Below are 14,197 nucleotides of genomic sequence, written 5' to 3'. Positions count from 1 at the left end.
GATTCTTCACCCTTATTGAACTAAAGATGGTCCTTCATAACGTCAAACCCTCGGCAACTGGTCCTGACGGTATCCACTACTTCATGTTGAATCATCTCCACCCGTCTACACTTGATTTGGTTTTATACCTTTTCAACAGAATATGGGAGGAGGGACGTTTTCCATCAGCTTGGAGAACGGCTACAATTATCCCTCTACTTAAACCTGGAAAAAACTCGGATGCTGCTACTAGTTACAGGCCAATCGCATTGACGAGCTGCTTGTGTAAAACCCTCGAAAAAATGATTAATAGACGACTGATGCAGCACTTGGAAAAACATTGCATCCTGGATAAATACCAGTGCGGTTTCCGCTCATTCCGCTCAACACAGGATCAGTTGGTTCGATTGGAGACAACTGTTCGGGAGGCCTTTGTCAATAGACAGTACTGCCTCTCTGTGTTCTTCGATCTGGAGAAAGCATGCGATACTGCCTGGCGGCATGGAATTTTGAGGGACTTGATTGACATTGGTATCCAGGGCCGCATGTTCTTTGCCATTGAAAGCTATTTAGGTAGACGCACCTTCCGAGTAAGGCTGGGGTCTGTACACTCACGATGGTTCGTACAGGAAAACGGTATTCCACAGGGCGGTGTCCTAAGTGCTACTCTGTTTGCTATAAAAATCAATTCTATCGCGCGTGTCATACCACCATCGGTCCACTATTCGCTATATGTAGATGACCTCCAGATCGCTGTTTCCTCATGTAACCTTGCAATCTGTGAACGGCGTGTTCAACTGACTATTAATAATGTGACAAGGTGGGCTGACAATAACGGATTTAAGTTCTCCACGGAGAAGACTGCTTGTGTTTGTTTTTCACGAAAACTTGGTGTGATGCCGACGCCTTCGTTGACCATATACAGTGCACCAGTTCAGATAAAAACTGAGTATAAGTTTCTAGGGCTTATATTCGACTCCAAGCTCTCTTTCAGCCAGCATATCAAAACTCTAAAACAAAAATGCCATAAATCCCTTAATATTTTAAGAGTTCTCTCCCACATGACTTGGGGCTCCGATCGACTGTGCCTTCTAAGAATCTATAGGTCGATTGTGCGGTCACGCCTAGATTATGGATGTTTGGTGTATGGATCAGCGAGTGCATCAACACTGAAAATGTTGGATCCAATCCATCATGCAGGGATCAGACTTGCCACTGGTGCATTTCGTACATCCCCTGTGCTGAGCCTCTATGCCGAAGCTAATGAAATGTCTCTAGAGAAAAGGCGAGATGTCCTAGGTCTAATGTATTCGCTTAGGATACGGTCGGTAGTACAACATCCGTGTCGGGAACTAGTCGAGGGAACACGTTTTGAACGAACCTTCCAAAGCAAGCCCGCTGTTAAGCCTCCCTTTTCTTTGCGGAACAAGACTGCGGCCGCATCAGCTAACCTTCAGACAAACCCACCTGTTGCTCAGCTTTTGGGAACAGTGGCACCATGGGAACATGGTCTGCTCATCACAGACTTGTCACTTACTGAGTACACTAAGAAAAATACCCCACCAGAAGTTTTGAAACAGGAATTCTTTGAGCTACAAAATACATATAAAGACTACACCAGCTTTTATACTGACGGCACAAAAACCGATTCCTGTGTCGGATGTTCCGTGATTGGACCATCACTTAAATGTGTGCGGAGGATTAATTCCAGTGCAACTATCTTGACTGCCGAGTTATACGGTTTACTATTGGCCACAGACTATATTATCAAAAATAGGCATACATACTCTGTAGTTTACACTGATTCACTAAGTGCTCTGAGAGCACTCAGATCCCTTGAGATAGCGAAAAACCCTATAATAACTCAGCTACAACATAAAGTGGTTGCTGCGGCTAGGGACAACAAATTGCAGATAGTCTTTTGCTGGGTGCCTAGTCACGCGGGTATTCCCGGCAATGAAGCTGCTGATCGTGCCGCTTCCACATGTGCTACAAGGAAGGTCGATCTTGACGACATACCCTACCAAGACTACAAAGCGACTGTAAAGAAAAGTATCAAGTGTAAATGGCAAGAGGAATGGTCCCGCGAAACCAACAACAAACTTCATGTTGTGAAGCCGATGCTACAGGAGTGGGCGAGTGCCCGTCATAGGGACCGTTTTTTCGAGGTAATCCTTTGTCGGCTAAGAATTGGCCACACACATCTAACACATGGGTATCTGCTTCGTCGAGAGGATCCACCTGCATGCGAACACTGCTCAAAACCATTAACAGTAGTTCATATCCTTCTTGAGTGCCCCGCATATCACAGATACCGCCAATTCTACTTTGCCCAGTTTTATTCAGCACAGATGCCTTTACACCTTGCTCTTTTGCTTGGAGATGAACCTTTTATAAATCGTACAAATGTTTTTAAATTCCTAGAAAGCACTGGACTTTTACATCGACTTTAAACTTGCTTTGCAATTTTAAATTTTTCATCCACATTATTTATATACAGATTCATGCACATCCTTTTATTCTATCACTGGCCACTAGAGCCCTCTTTCCTCTCTAGAAACCATTTATGAAATAGTCACGGACTTTGGCGCTCTATAGCCTTAGATGCTTTTGCGCCAATAAAACTCAATCAATCAATCAATCAACCCCGATGACAATTTAGGCCTAGCGACGAGTACGGAAGACCGCACACACGGCGACAGCCGGCGAGTACGGCACCGAACGAGTTCACTCGTTTTCCAGTCGATAGCCTTTGGGTGTACGCACTAACTCTTGCTACATATGCTGGATAACTACACTATACAGGATTAAAACAAAATCAGCTTACCTCCTATCTTTAGACGGCTAGCGCAACAGGGGTAGGTGCCGCTCGGCCTGCGTACTCGTTGAACGAGAACGATCCTGACGTCACATTCACATAGTGGCTGACTTCCAGTGTTGCCGGAGCCTCGAGCGGCTAGTTTCGGTTTTGTTGGCCTCGCCTCAAACAAAACTTTGAGGTTTCAATATCTTTAAAACTACCCACAGTAACATGAAAAAAATTACACCTTGTAATTAAGGGACGCTGACTGGACTAAAAACAGTCATAATCCCAAAATGGAAAGTATGGACCGGAGTTACCCTTTAAACAAGTCAATTATTAAGTTATGGCAGCTGAATTGGGACACACAGATCGATAACTAACTCCACATTATTAAGCCCAACTTAGAAGTAAGGGAGAGTTCCTCCCATAAGGACCGCCGTTCGGAAGTCCTTTTGTGCCGCTTGAGAATTGGTCATTCTCGATTGACACACCTGCACTTGCTCTACGGTGAAGATGTCAAGCTCTGTGAAAAGTGTGAGAAAGTGTTAACTGCCCTTCACATCCTTTGGAATTGTAGATTTCTTGATCATCAACGCCGAAGATAGTTTCCTTAACTTTTCAGAAACCACCTTCCATTTCATCCTTATTTTTTGCTTGGTGATAGACCTTTGGTACCATTTGCTCGCGTTTTAAGTTTCCTACATGCAATTTGCTTTTTGCACCTGATATAGGTAGACAAGTAAGTTTAGATGTAACTGCATGCTAGGCTTTTTAAGTTAACTTTCTTGGCGCAATATGGCCACAGTCGCTCTTGCGCCATTGAACCCCAATCATCATCACGCGGTTGGTACATACTTGGATAAAAACAACTTGAGGAAGAAGTTTTCACTAGAGCTCGTTGATAGTCAGCCGTCTCATCTCATCTCCTGTTTTCTTTCTATGTTTTTTCTTAAGTTCAGGCTGTTTTAGTCCATGCTTTCATTTTTCTATTTTTGGTTGAGAGGCAAGGTGTCTCCGGCGCTGTGTTTTTTCTTTTTCACAACGACCAACTAGCTCAGTTCTCGACTCGCTGTAAGCACCTCTCGCCGTAAGCAGAACCGCAGAGTGCCACAGGAAACTAAGCGTCTGCGGCGTTCGTACGAGAGCGTAGGACGAAACCTACATCATTGCCCTGCGATGCTTCACTAGCTGACCTGCTGCCAGCGTTGCTCACCCGCTGTCGGGCTGCTAACTCGGCTGGTACAACATTTTTAATATTGGTTTTAATCGGGAATGCGACGTTGGTTCCACGTGATATTTTGGGTATGACCTTATTTTGATCTCCTAAAGCGATATCGGCCCCTTTTATAGAATCTATGTTTTGGGGGAGTTGCCCTTCTAAAGTAGTTCGTCAGGGACTGGAGCAAAGCCTATTTTTCGGGCAAGAAAACGGCGTGCCTGAGCACTGCTACCAGGACTGGTACTGACGCTCTGAATATCTTAAAAGCTGTCATCCTGGACACCAGACAGTACACCAAAAAGGGAAAATTTCAGATTGTGATAGAGCTTCATCATCGTTAGCAATACTGCGTCCGCGTTACTGATGCTGAAGTCCTTCCTCTTGTTCGACATGCGAGACTCCACATACAGGTCGCAAATGTTGTAGAATAACTTAAAATGGCACACAGGTTAGTGATACAAGGGCCGGTTTGTTTTTAACCCGTACAATCCCGAGCACTTGTTCTTTCTCAAGCTGTAGGGTATCAGCTTGGCTTCCAATGTCTTTCTTCGAGCTGTGAAGTTCAGCCTTGAAGAGCTGAAACACTAAAAACAACTCTGGTGTCAACAAGAATTATGTTGACGTGACTCTCATACTGGGCACGCAATGTTTACTCTCTCCCCTTTACAAAAATTGTTATACCTTTCTATAGAAAAGTTTAAGAAAAAGTCAATAGAGGATATAGAATGTCAACAGCTTGTCTCTTGCTATTAAATGTCAACAGCTTCTCTACAGAAAAGCATCAGAGAAAGTCTGTTGACATCCTATTGAAAATTGACCCACTTTTTTATTGAAAGTCAGCAGACTTTCTGTGATGCTTTTCTATTGAAAATCTCTTGAAAAGTCACGGTTGAATATTAAATGTCAACAGCTTTTCAAAAGAAAAGCGTAAAAAGTCGGTTGGCTTTTTATTGAATATTGGCCCACTTATTAATTGAAACTCAACAGACATTCTGTGATGCTTTTTGTTGAAAAGCTGTTGACATTCAATATTCCCTGTTGACTTTTTTTACAGCATTTCAAAAGAAAAGTACAGTGCTCAACGAAACGAAATGGGCCAGCGGAACGCGTGGCCTCCAGAACTTGCTGCGCCATCTACCGATAAAAGACGGGCTGCCTGGTGACGCGAGTCGCGCATGCGCAAAACTGATACGAGCGCTCAGCGGCTGTTCGCACACAGGCGCGCAACCCCCGATAATCTGCGCAGGCCATGATTTTGCGGAGTGACCACGTTTATTTTTCCTCAGAGACACTGTCGTGATGATGTGCATGAGTTTATCTTGCTTCAAATATATAAAAAAGAAAAGATAAAGCTTCATTTTTTATTCCATAAAAGATTGATGAGCCAGCGCGTCCGGCCTTTTGCAGCTATAATATATTAATGCAGAGTTTTATTTTTTCGTGGTTTTATTCAATTTTAGCGAGCGTCTGACAGTCATTAAAAAGCGTGTGCTGTGTCAACATAGTTTATTTGACATGTTACACAATGCTGCGCCTACCAGAAAAAAAATAATATAAGTAGCGTGCTTGTTTTATTATCAGCACCTTACACTAATATTTGCAGAACTCTCCATTGGCTTCACAAATAGCATTCATGCGACGCGGAAGGGATTCATAAAGATTCACCACCAACTCTGGACATTGCCGCAGCCTGTCCCATTCTTCCTTCACAGCATCCCATAGCTGGTCAGTCGTGACGGAGTGAAGTCCTCGCCGCGATAGCTGGATCTTCATGTTTCCCCAGATGTTCTCGATGGGGTTCATGTCAGCCCCTTTTGGGGGCCATGGCATAACCGCCACTCCGCGTTCCTCTAGAAGGTCACGCACACGATTTGACTGATGAACAGGACAAAGGTCATGTTGAAAAAAAAAAGCATCCGTCAGGGAAAGGTCCCTCAAGAACGTAAGGAATGAGCTCGTGCTCAATGACGTCGCAATACGTTTCGGAGTTAAGCCTCTGGATTCTTACAAGTGGACCAAGTCCTTCCGCTGACAATGCCCCCCAGACGTTAACGGTTTGTCGCCCACTCCTGCCCACACGCTGCAAGTAAGGGGCATCATACCTGAAACATCAAAATCACAAATTATAAGATCCGGCTTGTTAAAAATTGTCGTGTTGCTCAAAAGTAACATACCGTGCACCTCGCGGTCTCCAAACTTGTTTTCCTTGGTGCCAGTCAGTTGAGAAAGAGGACTCGTCGCTGAAAACAACGGTTTTCCACTCTTAAATCGTCCATGATGTCTTTTCCATGGCAAACCGCAGGCGGATATCTTTTTGTCGAGGAGTTAAAATTGGCTTCTTGCACGCAGCATAGCTCCTAATACCCGCTTCTGCAAGACGGCGTCGCACAAGTTGGTCACTGACATTCAGACCAAGTTCGCCTCGAATGTCACGGGCCGTAATAAAAGGCTGGTCGACTGCAGCCGCGACGATCCATCGATCTTCCTCATCGGTAGTGGACCTTGGGCGGACGTCGTGAGGAGCGTCATGGATGCGGCCGTTGTCGTCTCGAAACGCCGTGAAAATTCGGGCCACTGCGGTTCGGGTCCTTCCTGTCATCCGGGCGACTTCTCGTTGGGGCATTCCCGCGCGGCATAGGGCCACAATTCGCCAGCGTTCGTGAATTGGCACTCGCGACGGCATCTTCACGAATGGATACTGATGGCAGTGAACCGACAATTTATAGAAAAATAAATGTGAAGTGAAATGGCACTGTGCTTTTTATTAAAAGAAAAAAATATTGCCCTTTTGTTCCTTTTCTTTCATATTTGAGACAAGATAAAAGTATGCACAGGGCGTCAAACAGATCGCGATAAAACCACGCGGCGATTAAATAATAAAAAAAGGCTATCACTCTGCAGAGATTACCCATCGAGAGTTGTGCACAGCGTGGGAACAGCCGATGAGCGCTCGTATCAGCTTTGCACACCTCCGACTCGCGTCACCAGGCAGCCCGTCTTTTATCGGTAGATGGCGCAGCAAGTTCTGGAGGCCACGCGTTCCGCTGGCCCATTTCGTTTCGTTGAGCACTGTACCATCAGATGTTTTCTTGGCTCAATGGAAAAGTGACACGGAAGATATGAGATGGCAACTATTTTTCATTAGCTTTTCAATTTACTTTAGTGAATATTGTACCACGTTTCTTGGTTACTCGAGGCTATTCATATTGCACGTTTGCCTTTGACATTATGCCATTCATTAACCCTCTTCTGCTGCCTTTTGATCACATTGTATAATTTAAAAAAAATTTGAGATGGTTGTGATACGTCATTTGTGTACTTATAACTATTCCTGATGATTGAAATCGTGCCATTGGATTTCACTCAAGTTTATTAGTTCCAATACTACAAGTCTATTCTTTCGAGTCCTTTGACAGCATGTTGTTGTTTTTTTTTTTTACTTCGCGTCATCCACCTTGCACTGGCTGCAGACGTAGGCTGGGGAAGGAAAACGTTTTTGCTACAATCAGCCAGAATCAATACTTTTGTTGAGGAACCAAGGAATACGAAGGCAATTACGCTAGACAAATCGGTCGGTGCGACCTTTTCCTTTACTGTTCGTTTTTCAGACTGATAAAAATTACAAAATGCATGAGCTCCCGCCGCTTCTCTTCTTCCTCATCGCCCGGTTGCAACATCCTCCCCGAGCCTGAAGTTGACTTGGACGAATTTCCAGCAAATAAAGTTTCTGCGCGGGTCTCTTTATGAGCGTACCGTTTTGCTGTTTCACGAGACAGGCACGAACAATTCCGTCAGTTCCGGGGTACGTCTCTGCGATTCTCCCCAGTTCCCAGAACAGCTTGGATGCTCGGTTATTTTCCACTATGACTACGTCGTCCACTGTCAGGGAGCAAGTATTGGTGACGAGATATTGATGAGCTGACCGCAACTCCAACAGGTACTCAGACCGCCAGCGTTTCCAAAAATGTTCCATGATTATTTTTCGATACTGGAACTGGCGAGCTGTTTCCTTCTGTGTCACGCATCCTGGGCGGTCGTTAGACAAGCTTGTTTCTGGTAGAACTGTCAAACTTTTCCCTATTAAGAAATGTGCTGGCGTGATGACTGAGGGGTCTCCTACTCCCGAGTAGAGATATGTCAGTGGTCTTAAGTTTACCATTGCTTCCACCTCAGCAAGGACAGTCGTCAGTGCTTCGAAGCATAGGCTGCTTCTGCCCAACACTTTCTTAAGTGCTGCCTTGACAGATCGAACGAGCCTCTCCCACCACCCGCCCCACCATGGAGCGGCCTCCACAATGAACTTCCAGTTGATTCTGTGTTCTGCAATGTATGATTTGAAAACTTCTTGCTCCAGTGCACCCAATGCCTTCTGGATGTCTTTTGATGCTTTCTTGAAGGCTAGTGCATTATCAGAATATATGTCCAGTGGTATGCCTCTTCTTGCTATAAAACGCCGGAATGCAAGCAAGAAAGCTTCAGCAGTGAGGCCCGTTGAGAGCTCGAGGTGAACTGCTCGCGTGGAGGCGCATGTGAAAAGTACGATGTACGCTTTGCTGCAGCTACCGTCGTTTCTTTTTGCGTACAGCGGCCCTGCGAAGTCGACTCCGGTTACCTCGAACGGCTTTGCCTTCTTGATTCGATCTGTCGGTAGCGGAGCTTGCTCAACAGCAGTTGGCCTCGCATTCAACCGTGAACATACGAGGCAACTTTTTATTACCTTCTTGGTCAGCTGCCTAGCACGTATTATCCAGTACCTCTCTCGTAGGTAACACATTGTGCTTGTTACTTCCCCGTGCATAACCTTACAATGAGCGTGCATCACAATTAGCTTGACAAAGTCATGGTCGTTCGGTAACAGGACTGGATGTTTCACATCGAGACTTTCCGTCAACCTCTGCAGTCGTCCTCCGACCCGCAGGATTTTGTTTTCGCCAAAGAGAGGATGATACTCTGCGAGTCTTACATTAACCTCTGTCATATTTTTCTCGCGGAGCATAATATCCGTCTGAAACCTTTCGTTTTGTATCTGCCTGATCCAATACTGCTCTGCTTTGTCCAACTCTGCCGCAATTAATCCACCTCGTATTTTGTCATTTCTCTTCTGTGCGTTGTTAGCGAACCTGATGACCCAGGCAGTGATCCTCAGAACCTTCTGGTAATTCTCGTAACTTCCGGTGTCGAACAATGATGGAACTTCTTGGCCTTTCTCCAACAGCACATGTGTCTCTTCTTTTACTTCGAGTTGAGGCGTGTCTTCCAAGAACACTGAAGATTCAGGACATTCTGAAGGTTCTTGACTCAGCCAACTCGGCCCTTTCCACCAAAGAGAGTTAGCACGAAGCTCCTGAACGCCTAGTCCTCTGGTCAAGAGATCCGCCGGATTCTCTTGACCGGGGCAGTGCCTCCAGTGGTCCGGGGATGTCATGACGCGTATCTCTGCCACCCTGTTTTTTACATATGGCTTCCATTTTTCAGGGACTCCTCTCACCCAACTGAGGGCAACCGTTGAGTCAGTCCACATAATGTAATCAAGTTCCACGTCATAATATGACTGTTTTATGTATCGTAGGAGTCTGGCTCCAATATTCGGCCCCATCAGCTTCAACCTAGGCAGTGATAAAGGTTTTATCGGTGCCACTCTTGTCTTCGCAACAACTAACATGGTAGCTGTTTCTCCTTGGTCATCGGCTGTTCTAAAGTACGCACAAGATCCGTAGGCTTTCGTGCTTGCATCTACGAAGACGTGTAGCTGTACTTTGTTGGCTCCTGCCTGGATGCCTCGATTGACATGTCTTGGTATACTTAACGAGTGCAGTTGAACAAGGTCCGCCGTCCGAGCGTGCCATTCAGTGATCAAATCAGCGGGGAGTTCTTCATCCCAGCTGATTCCCAATGTCCACAGCTTCTGAAATAGCAGCTTAGCTGTTAGGACGAAGGGCGCGATCAATCCAAGAGGATCGAATACTCTTGAGGCTGCCTTGAGGATGAACCGTTTAGTGTCCACATTTGCTGAGAGGAATTCAAGCAAAGCTTCAACTTTGTAAATAAAGCAGTCCCCTTCGTGATCCCACATCATTCCAAGTACCTTGGAGGTTGGTGAAGGTGAGAGGCTTTTTTCTTCGGTCATAAATGTTGGCTCCTCCTTGTTGAACTGCTCCTGCAGTTGCTCATTGTTCGCAGTCCATTTCCGGAGTGTCATTCCTGCCTGTCTCATGACGTTCCTGGAAGTGTGGTAGAGCCTCACGGCATCCTCAATATCGTCGGCTCCGAGCAGTAGATCATCAACGTAGAAAGATGTCCTGAGTTTCTCTGCTAATTGTGGGTCTTCGCAGACCAACTTCAAGTGATGTTGTATTGTAGCTGTGAGCATGAATGGACTAGACGTGGATCCGAAAGGAACCCGAGTCATCCTCCACTCTTGAATTTCTTCCTTGTTGAAAGGGAAACTTGGCTCCTCAGCAAACCAAAGAAATCTACAAGCATCACGATCATCTTCACGGATGGCAATTTGTAAAAACGCTTTCTTAATGTCGGTGGTCATTGCAACTGAGTACCATCTAAACCGAAGCAGGACCTGCAGAAGCTCGGGGTTCAAGTTGGGTCCTGTTACTAGGCACTCATTCAACGACCTGCACCCTTTGGCATGAGAAGATGCGTCGAAGACGATCCTTAACTTTGTTGTTGTTGCATCTTCACGTATTACTTCTTTATGCGGCATGTAATACATGACCTGCGCGCTGTCGCTTTCCTTTCTGCTCTTTATCACTTCTGCATGCCCATCACGCAAATACTGTCTCATTGCATGATCATACCGCTTGAGTAATCCCTCCTTTCGTGAGATTCTTCTCAACAAGCTCCCTAGACGTAAAATGGCAACTTCCCAGTTGTTTGCCAGCATATCAAAAGTGTCTTCTTTCCACGGCAGAGCCACTTCGTATAGTCCGTTTTTCTTAATGATGTTTTGCTCAAAGTGTGTAATGGTGTCTGCATCAGTGTCTCCGAGCTCACTGTCGGCAACTCCCATTCTGTCTAACTCCCAGAAGGGCTGTAGCGCCTCTTCCACTTGGGTTTCCTTTGTCTTCGCTTGTAGGACACATATCATCAGACTTGAATCCCATTGGAGCCTTCCCACCTGTCTTGAAGGGCCTTGCAGCGTCCAGCCCATCTTTGTGTTGATCGCTACCAATCCGTCCACATCTGCGCACCTGATCACGTCTCCTGTGCAGAACTTCCACAACTGGTCGGATCCAATCAACAGACTTTTTTCAGGAACTGTTTTTACACCTGGGAAAATTACGTCGTCTGCCAAATTCTTACTGCTTTCTCGCAGAAATCGCACAAACGGGATGTCCGTTGTTGGCGTAGATACGTCCTGGCAAATGACCGGGATGGAAATTGCTTCAAAGGTTATTTCTGTATTGTCAAATTGACTTTTGAGCTTTACCTCCACAACGGGACTGCGCTCTATAACCTTCGAAGCATTACTGGCGAAAGTGTTGAGTGCTATCTTTGTTCTCCGCAGGACTTTCAGCCCTAGGCGTTGCGCTACCTCTTCTTTTATAAATGTGCGCTGACTGCCACCGTCGATTATTCCCTTGACATAGCAGCTGCCAGCGTTGGTCACTAAAAATGCCTTGAACGTCTGGAGATATATGCCGTCACTAAACTTCTTTTCTGAGCGCGCGCCCGCGCTGGATGCAGACACGCAAATCGTATCGTTACCTTGGGGCGAACGTTCCTTCATCCGCCTAACAAACTCAGGATCGCACATTGTGGTTGCATGTCTGGCTCTGCAAACTGCGCAACTGAGGTTTTTTCTGCAATCTCGTGCTCGGTGACCTTTCAATGTGCATCGGAAACATCTGCAGTCTTTTGATAACATACTTAATTTTTCCTCTCTCTGTTTGCTGCAATCAAAAGATGGCGTGGTGTGCTTCTTTGAATGGCAGAAAAAACACTGAGAATGTGTAGCATTTGTTGCGTTATGAAAAGCTGATGCTGATGCAAACGACTTTACCTTTGTCTCGTGTTTACCTCGAGCATCCTCAAGGCTACTTCTTTCTCCTCTTTCTACTTCCACACGCAGGAAGCGAAGCATTCCATTCAATTCGGTCACTGACTCCGACGTAGTATCCGCTGACCTTGAAGTTCCAGCCGCCGATCCGTCTCCTTGGTCTTGAGCCGCTGCGTTGGTGAAAGCGGTGTTGTTGACTTGCCGGTGATACTCCACTGTAACCTCGTAAGGCAACGCCCTGACAAGAATGTCACAGAGCACGGCTGAAAAACTTGACGTGGGAACATTCAAAGAGTTTAGACACCGAACGTTGAGTTGTGTGGTGTCATACAGGTTTCTCAACCCTCTCACGTCATTAGCTGAAGCATCGTGCGGTAGATTTCTGAGGGCATTCAGATGCTGCCGCTCTATTCTCCTCTTCTCTCCAAACCTCTGTTGCAAGATGGTGATCGCTTCGGCATAGCATATTTCTGTTGTTGGTAGCCCGGCAATCGCCGCAGCAGCATCTCCCGTTAGACACCGACGAAGGTAGTGGAACTTATCTGTGGTTGTTAAAGTTGCATTGGTATGGATGGCTCCACCAAACTGCTCCCAGAATGTGAGCCAGTTGCTTTGCTCTCCATCGAAGGTAGATAGCTCCAGCTTCGGAAGCTTTGGTCCACGTCTCGCTGCGTTGTCTTGAATGCCGGTTTGGTTTCCGGTGCTCGCCGCCGAAGCTATTATTCTCTGCGATTGTAGGGACTCAATCTTGGTCTCGAACTCGCTGATCACCATGACGGCTTCGTCTTGGTATTCTGCAGTGGCGGTGCACTCACTTTCCAGCTCTTGGATTGGAATTAGCGGCTCTATCTCACCGTCAAGTAGTCGGAGCTCTGCATTGCTGGTAGTGAGTCTGTCCTTGATCGAACGCACTCTTGCTAGGTCGGGGCTGGGATCCTGGAGAATCCGATTGGCGTCGTTCATTATCCTAGTGTTCTGTGCCCGCCGAGCCGACCGCCTAGCCTTCAGCCTCTTCATTGACTATTCGTATTTACGAGGCCGTACGGTCGCCTGCCAAGGTTCCGTCGCTGTTCTTTTCCCAGTGGTCTGCTCCCGCCAAGGAACTGCTGAATTCCGTTGCAGCTGCAGGATTGAAATTCCCTGCGGCGTGTAGCTTGGGCCCTTGTGAAGCGGGACACTCCCGGGTTTCGGCACCATATGTTGAGGAACCAAGGAATACGAAGGCAATTACGCTAGACAAATCGGTCGGTGCGACCTTTTCCTTTACTGTTCGTTTTTCAGACTGATAAAAATTACAAAATGCATGAGCTCCCGCCGCTTCTCTTCTTCCTCATCGCCCGGTTGCAACAACTTTTTTCTAAGTGTGACATGACACCTATATATTACACTTATTAAAGCAGCGGCTAAGTAACTAAAAATATATTTATGCAGCAAAGCTGGTATTATCAATAAATGATTGATTACATTATACTAAAAAATATATAATTAGAGAACTAGGAAAATAGTAAGGAGATAACTGTTTTTAGAAATAAATGACAAATTTTAGACCATTTGGGGCAGAAAAAGTTAACAGTATTTATTTATTTATTTTGACCGGCCAACAAAGAGTGGGTCACTCAAAGCGTAAGTATAAGAGCTTTAGGTATCAGCAAAGTATAAGAACGAAACAAAATAAACTACACAAGTTTCTGGACTTACTGATGATGGCATTCTTTTCCTTGTCGATGCATTGCTTCGCGGGGATGTCTTTTCGAGCAGTGTGCAAGCCTTTTCATGTAGAGACTTTGTTCGCCTCTCCTCCACGGTGAAAACAATGCGCACCAAGTGCCGGGCAAACTTGTGTGGTTGGAATTCATAGTTTTTGTTGATTGTGGCCAGCAGTGTTGCAGTAACAGCTTTATGCGTGTTACCCACCAGAAAGAAATTGATTTGTGTGTGTGGATACTAAGGCCGCGCGATGCTTCTCTTCACGCTTGGTCGTTTCTGTACCACATCGCTCGCTTGTATTTGTGGACCGAGGCACAGAAATGAACACAAATTTTAAGCAAACTGCAAGAGTCCATACATTGGTGAAATAGCTTATTAGTGAAGTTGAAAGTACCGGTCGTGGTGATAATTTTCTCGTCGTAAACTTCTGCACGAGTTCGGCCGTCTCCACGCCACCAACAGTAGTAAGTTCGGT

At 45.9% G+C, this 14,197-nt stretch overlaps 1 protein-coding gene across 1 annotated transcript; it reads right to left on the bottom strand.

Annotated features, from left to right (window-relative positions):
- Nucleotides 1-4,261: 4,261 nt before the first annotated feature.
- LOC121834421 lies at nucleotides 4,262-11,772 on the bottom strand. Its single transcript, XM_042288109.1, has 3 exons — nucleotides 10,814-11,772; nucleotides 8,788-10,222; nucleotides 4,262-4,432 (listed from the first exon to the last, which is right to left on the bottom strand). Exons 1-3 carry the CDS (start codon nucleotides 11,770-11,772, stop codon nucleotides 4,262-4,264), a joined length of 2,565 nt encoding a protein of 854 aa, XP_042144043.1.
- Nucleotides 11,773-14,197: the final 2,425 nt, after the last annotated feature.

The sequence above is a fragment of the Ixodes scapularis genome, unplaced genomic scaffold (assembly GCF_016920785.2).
Source record: "Ixodes scapularis isolate PalLabHiFi unplaced genomic scaffold, ASM1692078v2 ptg001158l_1___fragment_1__unscaffolded, whole genome shotgun sequence".
NCBI classification, from domain to species: domain Eukaryota; kingdom Metazoa; phylum Arthropoda; class Arachnida; order Ixodida; family Ixodidae; genus Ixodes; species Ixodes scapularis.
The sequence above is the reverse complement of the archived record's forward strand: the minus strand, read 5'-3'. Positions and strand labels throughout refer to the sequence as shown.

What these genes read in the sequence shown, in the direction of transcription:
- LOC121834421 (XM_042288109.1), bottom strand. Translation starts at nt 11,772, where the DNA reads ATGTGCGATCCTGAGTTTGTTAGGCGGATGAAGGAACGTTCGCCCCAA. An exon ending in AAGGAGGGATTACTCAAGCG is followed by an intron (nt 10,223 to 10,813) that starts GTATGATCATGC and finishes CCACACTTCCAG; the next exon opens with GAACGTCATGAGACAGGCAG. An exon ending in GTAAGGTTATGCACGGGGAA is followed by an intron (nt 4,433 to 8,787) that starts GTAACAAGCACA and finishes TGCCATTTTAAG; the next exon opens with TTATTCTACAACATTTGCGA.